Source organism: Musca autumnalis, unplaced genomic scaffold, assembly GCF_047663935.1.
Source record: "Musca autumnalis isolate F117 unplaced genomic scaffold, ASM4766393v1 scaffold_2, whole genome shotgun sequence".
Lineage (NCBI taxonomy): Eukaryota > Metazoa > Arthropoda > Insecta > Diptera > Muscidae > Musca > Musca autumnalis.
In genome coordinates, this window is record NW_027411755.1 from 240,156,765 (window position 1) to 240,176,748 (window position 19,984).

The 19,984-nt window shown below is 39.0% G+C and overlaps 1 protein-coding gene across 2 annotated transcripts; it reads right to left on the reverse strand.

Moving 5' to 3' along the window:
* Positions 1-2,740: 2,740 nt before the first annotated feature.
* LOC141395388 (uncharacterized) lies at positions 2,741-14,152 on the reverse strand. Of its 2 annotated transcripts, XM_073971123.1 has the most exons (5): positions 14,046-14,152; positions 13,914-13,986; positions 12,902-13,635; positions 12,586-12,838; positions 2,741-3,922 (listed from the first exon to the last, which is right to left on the reverse strand). In XM_073971123.1, coding segments are annotated over exons 1-4 (1,029 nt in total). In that variant the 5' UTR covers positions 14,048-14,152; the 3' UTR covers positions 2,741-3,922; positions 12,586-12,618. The 2 variants fall into 2 exon arrangements, with proteins under 2 accessions (XP_073827224.1, XP_073827222.1); XM_073971121.1 differs by lacking the exon at positions 2,741-3,922 and having other exon boundaries at positions 12,472-12,838.
* Positions 14,153-19,984: the final 5,832 nt, after the last annotated feature.

The window sequence follows — 19,984 nt, forward strand, 5'->3', positions numbered from 1 at the left end:
TTTCCAGGTGTAGAGTCTTCTAGCTGGTAGACAGAACATCGTGTTTGTTATCTTCATCTGGTATTCTTGGCAGAACTGTATGAGTCTGTCACCTTTCTCATTTCTTTCTCCCGATCCATATTGTCCAGTAACTCCTGTTAATGCCTCTTTTCCTACTTTAGCGTTAAAGACGCCTTGGATGATGGTTATTTCATGTTGTTTTGTCAGGTGTAGTCATTCTTCGATTACACTGTAGAACGCCTCTATTTCTTCATTGCTTTCGTCCGACGTTGGAGCATAAACTTGAATAACATTGATGTTGAGAGGTTTCGCTTCAATTTTTACCATCATTGTTCTATCGGATTTTGGTACAAATCCTAAAACATTTTTAGCTATGGTCTGTTACAATTATTCCAACCCCATTCCTATGCGATTTGTTGAGATTGCCTGAGTAAAACATTTTCGAGTTTTGCGATATAAATTCTCCACAATCTGGCCACCACGTTTCGCTTATACCAAGTATATCAATGTTAAGTCTATTCATTTCGTTTAGAGTATTAGCTAGTTTTCCAGATTCGTAAAGACTACGTACATTCCATGTACCGATGTTAAGTTTTGATTTTGTTTAACCTCCGGGGATTCTTAGCACCCTTGTGATGCCGGAGACTAAGGACCATTTGTTTTTGTTTGTATTCATGATTGTATAGTTTTCTAGGGATAGTATTTCAGTGGTTTCCCGTTGCCTTCTGAAGGGTTTAGAATTTTCCTTATCTGTATTCAGCCGCTCCACCTGGAGTTCAGACGCTGTATGTTGCCGCTCAATATGAGACAGACGCCGCTTTCAGTTCATTCGAAGCAGTTGTAGATAACACGCACCGTTGACTTCCCACGTTGTGTATTGTTCTTAGCTTCAGCGTTCACCATCGACCTGCCTGATAAATGGTTTTTATGAGGCAACTTTTTCCTACGCCAGCTCCTCCAGCAACATATTCGTAAAATCGGACGTTCATAACAATGTTTTGTACAAGATGTTGAAAATAAGATCGCTGTTTTATGTTAAGCGTTATTATCAAATGTTGAAGTTCTTCAGCGTTTACCAGTGGCGGGAGTCGTGTTAAATGTATGTTATTTCTGGTTTCATTATCATTTTCTTGCGGGTTTTCTATATCAAATACATTCAAATTATCTTCCAATTCTGGTATAACCAATGCTCTAAACTCATCGTCTAGCAGTTGGTCACTTGCAATATTGTCATTACTGTTATGTGCTTCGACCCCATCAATGTCTTCGTGGACACTTCGAAGGATTTCGCTCAGTTCACCTTCCTTAAATAGTTCAAACTCCTGGCGGTTCCTTTCAATTACAACCCTGTGAATAGAACAAGTATCTTCATTGTTTTGGTCTAAAATGTCCTCTTATTCGTTTCGCCATGGAAAATATAACATTACCATTTTTCGGAAGTAATCCTCTCTATCTAAGTCCACCTTGTAGGAGGGGAAGCGGATTATGGCCGGACTTCTTTTATAAACATATCCAGAATTGTTTTTCAATCGAAACGCGGTGCCAACATCATCTGGGTTCTCCAGAAAATCTTCAAAATAGTCATCCTCTTCTTCACCAGTACGACGGTTAGATCTTCGCATATTTTTAGAATATGTAAAATATGCAGCGAAGAAAGCCAAACACACGTCGTCTAGAACATCCGGTCTTTGAACATAGTGGTCAATTAAACCCGAAAGGTATATATCGGCAACATCAGAAGGAAGATTCTGAAGTTGTTGTTTTGGTTTCAGCATGCGAACGGGCTTTTCTGGCAATAGCGTGTTGATATACACATCTGCATTACTACACTGAGACAAATGCATTCCCAAAATATTGTAAGATGCTACTTGAGCTGACACTTCAGACGCAGATATAAATTTGTTTCCAATATGTTGCAGTTTCTGTTTAATAGAATAATTTCCGTCGCGCATTTCATTCATAGTTTCTTGCAACGAACGTGAAACTCCCCTATTGGATTTGTTTATGTAGTTGACAATGTACGAGACACAAGCATACGCATCTAGAACAAATTGGATGCCATGTTTGCTCGGTGTATTTGGAGGATTTTTGAGTTGAATGCATTGATCGCTCTATCTTTAAATGTTCTTTTTAGGAAAATTGTGGGTTTCCTGATTGAAGAGCTTAGTGCAGCAACATACTGATCATTTGTCAAATTAAATCGCTGATCTGCCAAAAACATTTCCAAATTTCCTAATCGTTCAGATTCTTCATCTGTTAATTTAGCATTAAGCAGATTATAAATTATGTCGTAGTTTTTCTTCGTGATCGTCTACGTCATCTGAAAATGGTAAAAGAATTTCCGTATTCGACATTGGGGGATATGGTATATGAAATCGGCAGAATTTCTTACCTCGTATTTCACGTATGCACGTTCTACCATGGTTATGTTGTTGGTAGCCGACTACATTTTGAATCTCATGTAGAGATGAATCTGTGGAAACAAATTTATCTATAAAATCTGTAACATTGCGGAAGGTGGTTTGATCGGATGTATTGAATATTGGCGCAAACTCTGTAACATTGCGGAAGGTGGTTTGGTCGGATGTATTGAATATTGGCGCATTATTTAGCCAATATATACCATGGACATGTGGCGATCCGCGCTGCTGAAATTCTATTCTCCAATTGAATTTGATGACATTAAATTCATCGAAAGAGAAGCCTTATTCTGTAATCAAAATACCTGGAACATGTTACAGGATAGCTCTAATAAGGTCGTACTTTTTTGACTACTGAAGGACGTGGCCTCTTCCTCGGAAATATTCCTCCCTTTGGCAACTTTTACTAATATGACCAGCAATTCAGGCCATTGTGATTCTGCTGCCGCAAGAGTTATGAAGAAAGTTGGTGTACCAAATCATTGCCAACACTTTCTTTTTCTCTGCCTCCCAGTGTGCTGGAGAAGAGCGTACACCTTTCAAAACATGGTATCCACCATCATGTTGCACTAAACTTTGAATGTATTGATCATTGAGAACATCAGCTGCGGTATATGTTGGCGCTGACCAGATTTCTTCCTTAAGCAGGTGGAAATGCTATATTTGATTTTAGGAAATTCCAAATTTTTGTATGAATATAACACTTTGTCGACCCGTGCACATCTTCTGTCGTAACGTCTGGCTTCTGATTTGATTACTTTTGCAATTGTGCTCGCATAATTTCTTCTGACACCACAATATATACTTGGGAAAGACAATTCTTCTGAGTCCTCATCCAAGAGTAAATCCATTGGCCTTTGTCCATCGCCAGGAGCTATAGCAATATTTTCCAGTTGAACATTTTCCACGGGGATATTATCCAAAAGAGTTTCTTGAGTGTTGCACTCATCTAGTTGTTCTTCTTCGGAGTTACGATTGATCATACTCGATAAAACGTCCTGGTCTTCACGGTTGGCAATAAAAGGAACTTCATCTGCAGTTCCCATATCATTCAGCCAATTTGGAGAAATAGTAATGCCGTGTTTCCTATATAGTTCTGTTCCAATCAGATATTGCACGGCTTCGAAAATTTTGGCAGGCCTAATTGTTTCAGTCATGAAGCTGTGGTTATAAGCCATTCTTCTCTTCAAATGGACCTGAATAACTTCAGTTTGGTCAGCAGTTCTCGGAAGGACATTTACTGTCGAACTGAGTGAAATGGGAATATTCACTATGGCACCTCTAACTGCACATTGCCGATTGTAGCCTAGCGAAACAATTCTCATAAACGGTATTCTTGGAGAAACAAAACGTTCTTCCAACGGTGTTAATCCTTGGAGTTCACGTGGGACTGCTGGAAATTGTAATCCCTTTGAGAGGCATATGGATGGAACTTTTCCACAGTTAACTATTTTGTAGCATGTGTTGCAGAATTTATATCTGTCATCGTCGGATGAAAACTCCTGCGAAAGAAAAAAGACTTTGTTTAAATTAGGGTATCTTTGCAGGAAAGACGTTTGGTGAACCGTCTTAATTTGACTAGCAAACCAAAGGCCACCACAGCATACACAAACTTCGGTGGGCCCACTCTTGATGTTACTACTAAAATCGGAAATAATTCTTAACCTTTGACGAAGAACGTCCTGATGTAGCTGTTGCGAATTCCATGACCCTCCGAATACTAAATACCAAATTTCAGCTGTTTTGGTTGGATATTGAGGCCAATCCTTTAAATACCGCAAATCCAGAGGTACCGTTCTATGGGGGCTATATCAAAGCGTGGACCTATACTGACGAAAATTATGTGGAAAGTTTTGTACTTCCAATAAAGACAAAATGCCAAATTTCAGCCATTTCGATTCATATTGGGTCCAAAATCTTAAAAATACCGAAAATGAAAATATGAACACGTGGACTTATACCAAAAAAATTCAGGTGGAATGTTTTATATCCTCAACGAAGACTAATTACCTAATTTCAACCATTTTGATGGGATAATAAAGCTAAAACCTTCAAAATTCCGAATATCGGGAGGTACCGTTTTATGGAGGCTATTAAGGCATGGACCTATACCAACAAATTTCAGGTACAACGTTTTATATCCTCAACGAAGACTTACTTACTTAGTTGGCCCATTACAGAACATTTGTTCCATAGACCGAACTAAGAAAAGATCTCCATTCCTCTCTGTTTTTCGCTTGACTTTTTGGAATACCGCGCCTTTCCATTTCTTCATCCACTTGTGTGCTCCATCGAAGCTTAGGCCTGCCGATTCTGCGTGCACCGCCATGTGGCATGTATTCATACGCCTTTTTAGCGGGTTCATCATCGCTCATTCTCATGATATGGCCTAGCCAACGCAATCGTTGCATCTCGATACGTTTAACTATATGCATGTCTTTGTATAGCTTATATAGCTCGTGGTTAATACGACGTCGATATTCACCGTCAACGCAAATCGGCCCGTAGATCTTTCGAAGAATTTTCCTCTCAAACACACCAAGCACTGCCTTATCTGCTTGCGCAAGTACCCATGCTTCGGAGCCATACATTAGCACGGGTAGTATCAGCGTTTTGTATAGTGTTATTTTTGTTTGACGAGATGTGGCTTTGTTTTTAAATTGCTTACTTAGACCATAGTAGCATCTGTTGGCCAATACAATTCTTCTTCTTATTTCACAACTGTTTTTGTTTGTTGTGTTTATGGCAGTGCCGAGGTAGACGAAGTCTTTAACTACCTCAAAATTATAGGTACCAACTTCTACGGTTGGTCCGAGCTCTATGGACGCTTTGCGCGTCGACACCATCAATTTGGTCTTTTCGCCGTTTACCGCCAGTCCCACTTTCGCAGATTCTGCTTCGACCTTCCTAAAGGTATCAGTTACTTCCTTTACTGATCGTCCCATGATGTCTATGTCATCAGCATAAGCAAGTAACATGTGGCTATTGGTGTAAATTGTGCCATTTCTTTTGACATTTGCATCTCGTATTACCTTTTCCAGCAAAATGTTGAATAGGTCACACGAAAGGCTGTCTCCTTGTCTGAAACCTCTTTTGGTACAAAATTCTTCGGAGAGGTTCTTTCCAATTTTAACTGAGGACCTAGTATCAGTTAGAGTCATCTTACAAAGCCGGATGAGCTTTGCGGGAATACCAAATTCAGACATTACATGGAATACCTTTGATCGGAGGGGACTGTCGAATGCTGCTTTATAATCGACAAAAAGGTGAAATGTGTCGATCTGCATCTCTTGGGTATTCTCTAGGATTTGCCGCAGGGTAAATATCTGGTCAATGGTGGACTTGCCAGGTCTAAAGCCACATTGGTATGGTCCAATTATCTCGTTGACCATAAGCTTTATTCGTTCGCACAGTATCCCTGACACTATCTTATAGGCAATAGGGAGTAGACTTATGCCCCTATAGTTGGAGCATACAGTCTTATCTCCTTTCTTGTGGACGGGACATAGGATGCTCAGGTTCCAATCGTCGGGTACGCGTTCTTCCTTCCAGATGGTGCTAACTAGCTGATGCATACACCTTATCAGCGCGTCGCCTCCGGTTTTAAACAGCTCGGCTGGTAAGCCATCGGCTCCTGCTGCTTTATTATTCTTCAGCCGGTTGATTGCTGTTTTTACCTCATCTTGGCCGGGTGGTATACATTCTATACCATCTTCTGGGATTGGATCTGCGGTATCATCGTCTTCGCCACTATTGGATACCAGCAGATTGGAGAAATGTTCCTTCCATATCCTGAGCACGCTGTCTGTATCTGTTACCAGATTACCTTGCTGGTCTCTACAGGAGGATGTGCCTGTACCAAAGCCATCTGTTTGATGTTTCACTCTTTGGTAGAATTTTCGGACTTCATTCTGGCTCCTGTACATCTCGATTTTTTCACACTCCCGCTTTTCCATTTCTCTCTTTTTCTTGCGGAAAAGACGTTTCTCTTCTCTCCTTTTCTCCCGATATCTCTCTCGTGCGCTACGCGTTGCTACTGATTGTAAAGTAGCTCTATATGCCGCATTTTTCTCTTCGGTAGCAGCACGACACTCCTGGTCATACCATGAATTCCTTTGTGGAGGTCTCTGGAATCCAAGTATGGATTTTGCGGCTGTTTGCATGGAGTGGGCAATATGTTGCCATTGTGCTGTTATGTTATCGGGACAAGGAGTGCTCGCGTTAAGCAATTGGGCTAGTTGAGTGGAATATGCTGTGGCTATCTGTTGTGTTTGCAGCCTATCGATGTCCAACTTCCGCGTTGTGTCTGTTCGTGCTTTATTTGCAACGTTTAGACGGGTACGTACCTTTGCTGCAACAAGGTAGTGGTCCGAATCAATGTTTGCGCCTCGGAACGATCGCACATCCAACACGCTGGATGAATGTCTTCCATCTATTACAACATGATCAATTTGATTACTTGTTCTTTGATCTGGAGACAGCCAGGTGCCCTTATGAATATCGAGATGATTAAATCTGGTACTGCTAACTACCATGTTTTTTGCAGCTGCAAAGTCTATCAGCCTCATACCATTGTCAGATGTTTCACTGTGGAGACTGAATTTCCCGACTGTTGGGCCAAAGATATTCTCCTTTCCAATTTTGGCATTAAAATCGCCTAGAATGATTTTAATGTCATGGGCAGGGCAACGGTCGTATGTTTCTTCTAAGGGCTCGTAAAATATATCTTTGGTCTGTTCGTCCTTTTCTTCAGTGGGGGCATGAGCGCAAATAAAGCTGATGTTGAAGAATTTAGCTTTTATTCGAATTGCAGCAAGTCTTTCATTCACTGGGGTGAAGCTGGATACCAGATGTTTTAGTCTCCGACTAACTACGAATCCGCAACCAAACTCATGCTTTACGTCATGGCAGCTATAATACAGTGCGTCACCTTTAGGTGTTGTTGTGACGCCTTTCCCAATCCATCGTATTTCCTGTATGGCAGTAATATCGGCCTTGTACTTTTCAAGTACATCTGCCAATGCATAAACTGCACCTTCTCTATAAAGAGTGCGAACATTCCAGGTGCAGATTTGCAGATCATGGTCCTTAAAATGTTTGCGGGGGTCGTCAACTTTAGAGGGGTTTGTTTTTCTTTTCTTTCGTTTTTTCATAGTAGGCTGTTTTTTCTAGGGGAGGGTTACTAACCCGACGCCCAAACCCAAGTTTTTAACGTTCTTATGGGTGAACGCGCGGCACATGTTAGCTCACTACCTTTAACGGGTGTTAAAGGCAGTTCCCCAGGTGACACCACGGGGAGGTCAGTGTCCACTTGAGATGAAAGAGGGACCAAGATAAATCCTGGGCTTTGCCACGTTAAAACCGGTCAGGACCGTTCCTTGGTATCTTCCATCCCCTACGTCACCCCCTCAACGAAGACTAATTACCAAATTTCAACCATTTTGATGGGATAATGAAGCTAAAACCTTCAAAATACTGAATATCGGGAGATGCCGTTCTATGGGGGCTATATTAAGGCGTGGACCGATATATCCCATTTTCAATACCAACCATCCTGCAAGTAATAAAAACTTCTGTACCAAATATTGACGCTGTATCTTTAAAATTGCGAGCTGTATATTGATTTCAACAGACAGACGGACATGCATAGATCGACTTTTATATATATATATATATTATATACTTTATAGGGTCTCCGACGAATATTTCGATGTGTTACAAACGGAATGACAAATTTAATTATACCCTCCATATTATGGTGGAGGTTATAAAAAAAAACAAGTGAGAACGAGGAGTCTTTGCATATCCCAGGAGGCATTGCCTATTAAAATTTCAACAAGGTCCAATAAATCACCTTAAGAAATGGACCGACAGAGGTCCGTCTTGGAACTACATTTAATTTTGTAAGTCATACTATTTATTATTTATTTATTAGTTACCTACTATTTATTTATTTTTTATTATTTATTACCTCTTATTTATTGTTTATTATTTATTACTTCTTATTTATTGTTTATTATTAATATTTATAATTTTTTATTTATTATTTAATATTTATTATTCACGGTTTATTATTTAATTATTTAATATTTACTATTTATAATTTATTATTAATATACATATATTATCTATTATTTGCGGTTTATTATTTAATACTTATTATTTAATATTTACTATTTACAATTTATTATTAATAAATATTATTTATTATACTAATATACTAATTCGTAGGTTGTTGTAACAGTTCGGATGTATGCGGAAGCCCTTTTCCTTTAAGTTGTTAAAAAATGAAAACAAAGAAGAGATTTGTGGGCGCGGACGGGTTGGAGTAGTTGAATATATGCTGGTTGTCGTTAGGGTCTTGATATCGGGACCGGACATTTATTTTGCTAGTATGCAAAGAGTTTGCCATTGAAGAAGGCGCTCATTATCCGAAATTGCTGGATGAGGTTTAGGACTTTGTTGAAACTGTAGCCAATCTTCAGAGAGATAGTTATCGACTGTCGCTTGACTTCCGAAGTCCTTACGATAACACCTGAAGTCATTACGATAGCACCTTCTTAAGGAGGCGTAAAGGTGGTGGATTTCATCATTATGTTACCTGATTGACGGAATTCTAGTTTCCTCGTGAAGATGATCCACATTTGTCATCTGGACACAGCCTGTAGCACTTCAGTTGTTGTTGTTGTAGCAGCTGGGTTGGCAACAGCTGGCCGAAACACTACGACTGAAGAGTATATGGCCCTTGGGTCGTCTACTGTAGAGTAGATGGCTCGTCTACTGTTGAGTAGATGGACCATTGGGTCGTCTACTGTTGAGTAGATGGACCATTGGGTCGTCTACTGTAGAGTAGATGGCCCATTGGGTCGTCTACTGTGGAGTAGATGGCCCTTTGGGTCGTCTTCTGTAGAGTAGATGGCCCATTGGGTCGTCTACTGTGGAGTAGATGTCCCCTTGAGTCGTCTACTGTGGAGTAGATGGCCCTTTGGGTCATCTAACAGGAGTAGATGGCCCATTGGGTCGTCTACTGTGGAGTAGATGGCCCTTTGGGTCGTCTTCTGTAGAGTAGATGGCCCATTGGGTCGTCTACCGTAGAGAAGATGGCCCATTGGGTCGTCTACTTTAGAGTAGATGGCCCCTTGGGTCGTCTACTTTAGAGTAGATGGCCCCTTGGGTCGTCTACTTTAGAGTAGATGGCCCCTTGGGTCGTCTACTTTAGAGTAGATGGCCCCTCGGGTCGTCTACTGTAGAGTAGATGGCCCCTTGGGTCGTCTACTGTAGAGTAGATGGCCCCTGGGTCGTCTACTGTAGAGTAGATGGCCCCTGGGTCGTCTACTGTAGAGTAGATGGCCCCTTGGGTCGTCTACTTTAGAGTAGATGGCCCCTTGGGTCGTCTACTTTAGAGTAGATGGCCCCTCGGGTCGTCTACTGTAGAGTAGATGGCCCCTTGGGTCGTCTACTGTAGAGTAGATGGCCCCTGGGTCGTCTACTGTAGAGTAGATGGCCCATTGGGTCGTCTACTGTAGAGTAGATGGCCCATTGGGTCGTCTACTGTAGAGTAGATGGCCCATTGGGTCGTCTACTGTAGAGTAGATGGCCCATTGGGTCGTCTACTGTAGAGTAGATGGCCCATTGGGTCGTCTACTGTAGAGTAGATGGCCCATTGGGTCGTCTACTGTAGAGTAGATGGCCCATTGGGTCGTCTACTGTAGAGTAGATGGCCCATTGGGTCGTCTACTGTAGAGTAGATGGCCCATTGGGTCGTCAACTGTAGAGTAGATGGCCCATTGGGTCGTCAACTGTAGAGTAGATGACCCTTGGGTCGTCTACTTGGAGTAGATGGCACATTGGGTCGTCTAATGTGGAGTAGATGGCCCATTGGGTCGTCTACTGTAGAGTAGATGGCCTCTTGGATCGTCTACTTAAGAGTAGATGGCCCATTGGGTCGTCTACTGAAGAGTAGATGTCCCCTTGGGTCGTCTACTGTGGAGTAGATGTCCCCTTGAGTCGTCTACTGTGGAGTAGATGGCCCTTTGGGTCATCTAACAGGAGTAGATGGCCCATTGGGTCGTCTACTGTAGAGTAGATGGCCCATTGGGTCGTCAACTGTAGAGTAGATGGCCCATTGGGTCGTCAACTGTAGAGTAGATGGCCCATTGGGTCGTCTACTGTAGAGTAGATGGCCCATTGGGTCGTCTACTGTAGAGTAGATGGCCCATTGGGTCGTCTACTGTAGAGTAGATGGCTCCTTGGGTCGTCTACTGTAGAGTAGATGGCCCCTTGGGTCGTCTACTGTAGAGTAGATGGCCCCTTGAGTCTTCTACTGTAGAGTAGACGAGCCATTGGGTCGTATAACTGTGGAGTAGATGGCCCATTGGGTCGTCTACTGTAGAGTAGAATACCCCTTGGTTCGTCTACTGTAGAGTAGATGGCCCCTTGAGTCTTCTACTGTAGAGTAGACGAGCCATTGGGTCGTATAACTGTGGAGTAGATGGCCCATTGGGTTGTCTACTGTAGAGTAGTTGACCCCTTGGTTCGTCTACTGTAGAGAAGATGGCCCATTAGGTCGTCTACTGTAGATTAGATGGCCCCTTGGGTCGTCTAGGGTCTCCAAGTTGATGGCCCTGAAACAAAACTCTTCTATCGAAATTGTTGTCCAAAAGCTACTGCAAGCTAAAGCAATCTCACAACTGCCGTTTTTTATTTGCATGCTATGCTTGGTCCCTCTCTCTGTCCTCGTCATCACCACATTCATTATTCACCCACCATTCATATTCATTCATGTTTTTAATAAGAGAAATCAACTTCCATCCCCCTTTCGGTGCGTTAGCAAAGTTGTATTTCTAAGTAAACATATTTTTCCTCAATGGTTTGTAGTAAATAAATGAGACATTGGACAAGAACAAAAGAGAAAACGAGAGTGTGGGTGGTATGGCCATTCCCATACCTATTCTTGATATTTTTTCATTACTTTCTTGGAGTTGCAGGTATTTTCTCTTCTTCCTTATTTCGTTTAATTTGTATACAAATTGTTATGGTTTGGAGAGGAAGGGTCAAGATTTATAACATAAAAAAGAAATGTATAACAAAATAAAAAAAACAACAATATGAAAGAATGATAAATAATGCGAATATGTTTAAAAATGCAATAATAACTCTTGGCAACAAAACCATAAAAGATAAACGGTCCTCAAAATACATTTCCATGTCATGTGTGGTGTATTGGTATGTCAATCTGAAGATACAAGATTTTTTATACAATTAGTAGAAGAAGTCTGCGTACTCGAAGGCCTATGCGAAAAAATATTCTGGCAACTGTTAACAAATGTAAATGTTTTGGTGACCATAAAAGATAAACGGACCTCAAAGCAATCTTAAGATACAAGATGTTTATACACTTAGTGTAAGAGGTCTGCGTACGCGAAGCATTAAACGAAACAAATATGGTGACAACAGTTAACAAACGTAACTGTTTCCCACGAACATCCCATAATGGAGCAAAGATAGACTACTTTACGTATCAAAGAATGCAGCCAATGTCGATTCAAATTTCATTCGAACAAGTGGGCTTTGCCTGCAGATATATAAACTACTGAAAATTGTTGTGGGACGTACGGTGGGAGTGAACTGCTTATGTATACCCGAGCCTCATCAATGTCTGGAGGAAATATTACGGTTTGCAAAGCTTGGAGGGACTATCATTTTAAGGAAAATGTTTGAACTTTTGCGAAGGAGATGATCGATATGGCCAACCTTTGAATTTTATATAGTTTTGAACAAACTATGCATTTACAAATCGTGCTTGGAACTTCATGACTTGATGTGTATGGCCGACTTCCGTATTGTCAGTTGCTTTGTATTCGTGCATGAAACTAGGGGTTCTTAAATCGAGTTCCACACTGGACTTATTTTATGAAATTGCAGTAGTGGGGAAATCGATTTAAGAACCCCTAGTTTCATGAACGAATACAAAGCAACTGACAATACGGAAGTCGGCCTATCTTAAAAGATATAACTATATAACTATAAAATTAAGTTCACAACAGCATACTTGGTTGTCCTATACATTTCACAAGAACTTTATTACGCATTAAAAAAGTTATACTTATTTTACTACTTAAGCCATAACATAGTTTAGTTGTCCTAGTAATAGTACAAAAGTTACCTTCTAAATTTGTACTGCTGCTATACACTTTACTCAATCATCATCTAAACGTTTTCTGGCATTTCCTTTGGCAGCAAATTTGCGTTTTTTGAATGTGGTTGAGGTGCCACTGGCTACTTCGGGGTCTAAATTTGTTATTGTTTTCTCTTTGAAGCGTTTTACAGGTGGTTCAGGAGGTAAATCGGAAACGACGGGGGCAACATAATAATTATTCACTTGAGGTAGCTCTAAATCCACAGGTATTGGTGGTGGTCTAAGGAGAAAGAAGATCAAATTAACAAAACAAAGAAAAAAAATTAATAAATCTCAACCATACTTGTGTTCCACAACCTGCCATTGACCCATTTCGGGGGCCTTGGCCTCCTCTTCTGTCTTAAATGTCTCCCTAAGTTCCTCTTCCTCCTTTTTCTCCGCCGCTGTGGTGTAACGTTGATAAACCTTTAAACGTTCACGATTATATCGAGCCACCTCTTCATTGACATTTTCACGAAACTTTTTCGACTCCTCAGCTTGTTTCAACTCCTGTTGCTGTACAGCCAAATCATTAATTCGCTGATATTCCTCCCATGAAAGATAACCTTCTTTGGGTGCTTCCCAAACACTTTCGTTTGTTTTAACATTCCAATAATAGGAATATCCTTCATCTGTTTTACCCTCAACCCAAAGGGATGCATTCGGCACATCATTGGGATCGGGTTTTTTGGCCACAGATACCCGTGGTCCATCGTCTTCATCTTCAGGACCTGCCAAGCGTAGGGGATCTTGTTGTCGATATTTTGTGGAAGGTGGTGGTGCCATGTTGGCATTACCCGATGACGTTGAGGGTCCCACACCTGCGCTCATTACAGCATTTATGGATTTTGCAGTCATATCACCACGACTATGTATATCCATGGTATATGATTTCATGGCTGCCTCTTCCATTTTACGTATTTCCAAATCCATTTTCCTCTTTTCCTGTTCGGATTTTTCACTGTTACGGCTAATGTCCGTAATGCGTTTGGCTACATTCATTTTATGTCGCTTTCCATTTTCGTGGAAGGAAATACTCTGAAAGAAGAAGGATGAGAATAACATACATATAAGAATGGAAACATAAACATTTTAAGACACCCTCACGGATCATCGCCATAAGGAGCCTGATTACAACGATACATTCCTGACACTTCAAAGTGTGATTTACAATGGTATCGATGGCCATCGTTGTAAACTGGGCAACAATAGCTACCAAACGGACTAAGAGATCAGCGGCGAGATTTTTAGCTGCTCCTTACAGGTCAGACACCAACAACTTCAGTGACAGTTGCTGTGTACCAAAATTTACCTACCGCTTTATTGTCACTTATCCAGCATTTACAGAAATCACAGTACTTTCGTTCGTTTGATACCCAATAATCGGCCCTAAATAAAAGTATTAGAATATGTTTAATGTCGGAATAATGTCGGAAGAGGAGACTTACATTTCTGCCGCTCTTCTATGAAAAACGTTTGTTTACAAATTCTTCTTCTTAATATGAGCAGCTGTTGTACCATTCAGCTTGAATTGATAACATTCACTCACCTTGAATGATAAACAAAGAATGTGGTTATCGGTAATACAGTTATATGGACACATTATTATCGACTGATGTCGATTGTAAAAGAATAAAAAGATGACCAAAGGTCACACCGTTAAGTCCGTGATTAGACACACGGGAAAGTAAATTCAGTTTTTAGGCAATAGGGAGGAAAGAGTATTGAGGACCTCTTTCCTCTCCGCTCACTCCCAAAAACTCAATTTACTTTCCCGAGAAATTTGTGTGCCTAAACACAGACTAAAGAAACTAAAATAAAAATATTTACCCCCTGTTTATGTATTTCGAAACGAAAATATGTGCGCATGAAAAACACCCAAACTTTAGTTTTTGAAATATTATTGCCTTTGCTTTTCCTTCAAAACAAAAAACAAATTTGAAAAACCACACTCAAATTTGGTAGCTTTTCTTGCGCATTCATTTTCTTATCGACATACATGAACAGGCCCTTAAAAATGGACGGTTACAAAAATAGAATCGATGTAATTGTAGTATATAGTTCCAGAAGAAAAACAATTGTTTAGTAGGGACCAGACAATTTTGATTGGGCACCATCCCTAGCGTAGTTAAGCCAAAACAACCTCGGTTTGTCGTGGCAGCTGACCCCCCCTTAACTGTGATATATAGGCTATGTTCTCCGAGGAGAGCATTCACACGATAGTGGTTGTTGTAACATTATATTTATTATATATGTATTTGTAACATCGATTTTCTTCTTAATCTGGCTCTGGGGCTGGATTATTGTTCTATGAAAATTTGGAGTAGTTCAAATTCTTACTTTGCATCATGGCAGAACTACCAGGTAGTGGTATCACACCAGCTGATCGAATATGAAAAGTCAAATCCCGTTATAAAAAAATTATTTTTGTTGTAATTTCCCCAACAACATAAAGAAAGTTTTGACATAACATATTCAAAATTTTACGATGCCACTACCTGGTTAATTGTGCCATGCTTTGCATTTAATGATCTTTTCATAGAATACTTGTTTTTGAAATTCTCATTAATCAAAAAAAATTAATATTATTTATACATATTTATATTACTCTTATAATAAAATTCTGTATTTCTTTTGGGGTAGTTCAAAATCCTTTCCATTCTTGGAGTATCAGAATTCAATTAATCAAAATGGTTTTTTATTTACATTTTTTATTTTATAGTTACTGCCACCTTTTTTTATACATAGTAATTATTTTTTTAGTAGTTTTAATATCCCTACTTTGTTATATTTAAGCTATTTTATATAATATCAAATTGAACATTATACTGTAGTATGTATACATCCTTAAGGTCGAAAGACTGGGCATATGAAAATTGAAATAAAAATAAAATAAAAAAATAAATAAAATTACTCAAATTGTGTTAGAGAATCGCACTACTGAGTAATTCCTCGACTAATATGTATTAAGTGGGTGCCACCGTGCCCTCCCTCCATGTTTAATTCCAAAAATGTCTATTTATCACAAACGGAGCTTTCTTTTGAACCCAAGCGGAGCAGTAATGAGGAGACTGGGCAGCCTAAGAGAAATTCCGTCAAACGTTGTATTAGCTATCATTATATACCCCTTGCCGTCGGCAGCCCAGGCCCAAGAGGATGGAGGAGGAGAGGCGAATAGTTCCATAATCAATCAAGTGCCACCTGATAGGAATAACAACAACAACAACAAAAATCGTAGTCCCTTCCCGCTTGATGATAACAACCAGGACAGCTCAACTAGCACCACTACCTCACCTAAATTTTAATGCTGTTAAAGTTCCCAATGCCCCAGTCCAAGATCCAGTGATTCCGGCATGGCCGGTAGTTGTACCATAAACTCCCCAGATCCCCCGGTCAGTGAAGGCGGTGCCTATGAGCCCTTTTCGATGTAGATGGTAATCTGAAATTACTCTCCAGCAACAATGATCTCACACGATTTGATGTCTGTGGTACATTTCGTGAAAAGTTTTTTGAAAATACCCAGCAGCAGCAGGAAGAGGGGGAACAAAATCCTCACTATGCACCACAAACAACTTCTTTAGAATTCCAAAGGAATAGTAAAAGTATTTTTATTAGTTCTCCAGCCCCATCCCACATTCAACCATCGCCCTCGTCTTTCAACGGTTTCATCTTTACCTCACAGAGTCCACATGAACCCAGCACCACCGCAACCACCAGCAGCAATTCAACGAATGCCAATGAAACATCTGAAGCTGTTTTTCGTTCCGGCATGTATGTATTATCTATATATGAAGAAAAGTCAAATTATTGTTAGTTTTCCATCGGAAAAAATTTAAGTAAAAACGTAACCGGAAGACGCAGTTGAGGACAAGATTAATGATATTGCCACTCTTATTGCCACTTGTGGCAATAAGTAAAAACGTAACCGGAAGACGCAAAACATTAAAAAAAGAAAGCACACACAAAGGTATTTACGACAACAACAACTTATTTATTTAATGAGAGGGAAAAACATAAGTGGCAAAATAATATTAATATAATAATAATTATCTGATTAAACATTTGTTTATTGATTGGGTGATATTTGTGATATTAATATTAATGATATTGTATCTGATTAAATATAGAAGAACATGAACAATATGATTATGTCATAATAATAATAATGAATTATCTGAATTACTATCTGACAAGATAAAAATTCCTATTAAAAAAACAGCAATGAAATAACAAAATAGCAAAAGATTGTATTTATCATCCAACCATTTTTCGATTTTTGTGAGAATTGGTGAAGATTTCCGTGGATCTGCAATAAGACGTTTGTGATTTTTCGATTTTTGAAACATGATAACCGTACATACAGGTATGTATTATCTATATATGAAGAAAAGTCAAATTATTGTTAGTTTTCCATCGGAAAAAATTTAAAAAAAAATTGTAAGCTGTAAGGTCTAGATTTCCTCCCTCCCCCATGGGACCACATTCAATCGTAATCTATAAATGAAACTTTGACTTTATTTTTAACCGGTGCTCCAACAATTTCTGCCCGATGCTACATTTCATTAAATGCAGCAGCACAATTAGAACAACTCTACCCTACTCTCAACAACTCTACTCTAGTCATTCAAAAAAAAAGAAAAGTTGACTTTGCTTTGAATTACAAAAGTTTTATAGTCGCAATTGGTGAATGTTTGAAATAAAATTTATTCCATTTCAAAAGCGAGAAAATATTGTGTGAATTGCTGAAGATTTGAAAGAAAATTTATTCAATTGTGAGAATTGCTGAAGATTTCCGTGGCTCTGCAATAAGACGTGGCTCTGCAATAAGAATTTTGTGATTTTTCGATTTTTGTGAGAATTGCTGAAGATTTCCGTGGCTCTGCAATAAGACGTGGCTCTGCAATAAGAATTTTGTGATTTTTCGATTTTTGTGAGAATTGCTGAAGATTTCCGTGGCTCTGCAATAAGAATTTTGTGATTTTTCGATTTTTGTGAGAATTGCTGAAGATTTCCGTGGCTCTGCAATAAGACGTGGCTCTGCAATAAGAATTTTGTGATTTTTCGATTTTTGTGAGAATTGCTGAAGATTTCCGTGGATCTGCAATAAGACGTTTGTGATTTTTCGATTTTTGAAACATGATAACCGTACATACAGGTATGTATTATCTATATATGAAGAAAAGTCAAATTATTGTTAGTTTTCCATCGGAAAAAATTTAAAAAAATTTTGTAAGCTGTAAGGTCTAGATTTCCTCCCTCCCCCAAATCTGAATGATGCGGTGTACTATGTGCCAAGCTTCTTAAATGGAATCTGCAATTTTTAGTTTAATAGCAATATAATCAGCGCCATGACTTTGTTGGTTTTGGATTGTCTGATCGACACCCTGGTGCCTGCGCTGGAGGTTGACTCTTGTGACTCACTTAAAACAAAGTGAATTCACAATACTTAGATTGTAAAATTTTTCGTTGTCGATTCCCTTCCCTCGTGTTGACGATACATAAGAACAAACAAGCAAATCACATATTAGACGTGTCACAGAATCATGTCATTTTTGTTTAGTATTGTTTTTCATTTCATCATGGGAAAGCTTATACCTGAACAACGTTTAGTAGGGGATCTATGGGCTCTTCAAAAGTGGATTAAAAGTTTTGTAAAGAAGCATTTTGGACGAAGAGAAACTTAAGGAGATTCACTTCATCCAGAAAAACAATTATTTGATGTGATTTGTAGGCCGGTGGAATCATCGGTCCATATTTCTTCAAAAATGATGCCGGTGAGATATTAACCGTCAATGGTGACGGTTATCGTTCGATGAAATTGAAGATCGTATTTTGGCGACATTTCCCAAGCATAGCAACAATCAATGGATTTATTGAGGGAACACTTTGGTGAGCAGATAATTTCACGTTTTTGGTCGGTAGCGGTTGGTCGTGTGAATCAAACCAATTGACTTTTTCCTATGGGGATATGTTAAATCTACGTCAAACAGGCAATTTGCCATTCATGAGACATTGAAAATTGGCCTCAACGGATGGACCATCTTTGATGGACATAATGTTCAAAACATAAATGCCAAAGAATGTTATTTCTAATGACAATAAACATTTCGATGTAGAATTTTATGCTGATCAAGATTATATATACATTATGGTTCTGAAATGATTATTTCGAGGATTTATAAACGGAATGACAAATTTAATGTGTACAATGGGTATAATAATGTTGGTAACTTTTACAGAAAATCTTGGTAGAATTCATTTATATGAAAAAAGTTTCCCTCGTTCCTTCTGGGATGTTTGTGGAACACCTAGATCAAAGAAGATTCATTAAGCTACATTTCTTTAGAGAACTAGTCTATTCAGCTACTTTTCTGTAGAAATCTAGGCTACCCAGTTACTTTTCTGTAGAAAGTCAACTTATTCAGCTACCTTTCTTGAGAGAACTAGGCTATTCGGCTACGTCTCCATAGAAAATAGCTATTCAGCTACTTTTTTTTATAGAAATTCAGGCTATTCTGGTTTCTATAGAAAACTTTTTTATTTTGCAAAAATCGTGGCTATTTAGCAACTTTTATGTAGAAAACTTTGCTATTCTGCTACTTTATCTCTAGAAAACTTTGCTATTTAGCGATTTTTCTACGGAAAACATTGATATTCATCAACTTTTCTCATCAATTGTCTTGACATACATACATGAAATCCATATATTATTCGACACTTAATCCATTCTCATTTAAGAGGGCGTGTTGAATATTCCACAAATAATGTGGGCGTTGATTGGTGTAATGGCAAAGCCATGTGTGCGTGTTGTTTCTGTATAACATGTGCCGATGTTATAAACGATAACAAGTAAGAGAACGGATATAATAAATATGTACATACCTATATGCTACATTGATGACAGAGCCCTCCTAAAACATAGATTTGGGAAATAAATTTGAGTTGGATTTTGATCCTTGAAACTAAGGATCTTTGAATTCGAACGTATTTTTTCAGAATATTGATATCGGATCCAAATTATATCTGTAAAGTATGTTTGTGTGACAATGTGTTGATGGACTCGGCTTTAAGGCGATTTGGTATTGTGTTTTAAATACGAAACGTTCATAGGGGTTCTGACTGTTGTTTCGAAATTCTGAAAATGTGGTATGTTGGAGCGTGAAATTTGTACTAAGATTACATGAAGCAAATCATTGTTAATTATACCCTATACCCAATGTGGAAAAGTGTATAATAAGTTTGTTTTCCCAAAAATGCATGTAACATGGAAAAGGAACTCCTGAACTTTTCATTGATGCCAATTATAGTGGTATAGGGTATCACATGGTCGGCCCCGCCCGACTATAGTCTGTTCTTACTTGTTTAATTTAAATAAGTTCTAAAAATT

Coding starts and splice junctions, on each gene's coding strand:
- LOC141395388 (XM_073971123.1), bottom strand. Junction 13,636..13,913: donor GGATAAGTGACAATAAAGCG/GTAGGTAAATTT, acceptor TTCTTCTTTCAG/AGTATTTCCTTCCACGAAAA. Junction 12,839..12,901: donor TGGCAGGTTGTGGAACACAA/GTATGGTTGAGA, acceptor CTTTCTCCTTAG/ACCACCACCAATACCTGTGG.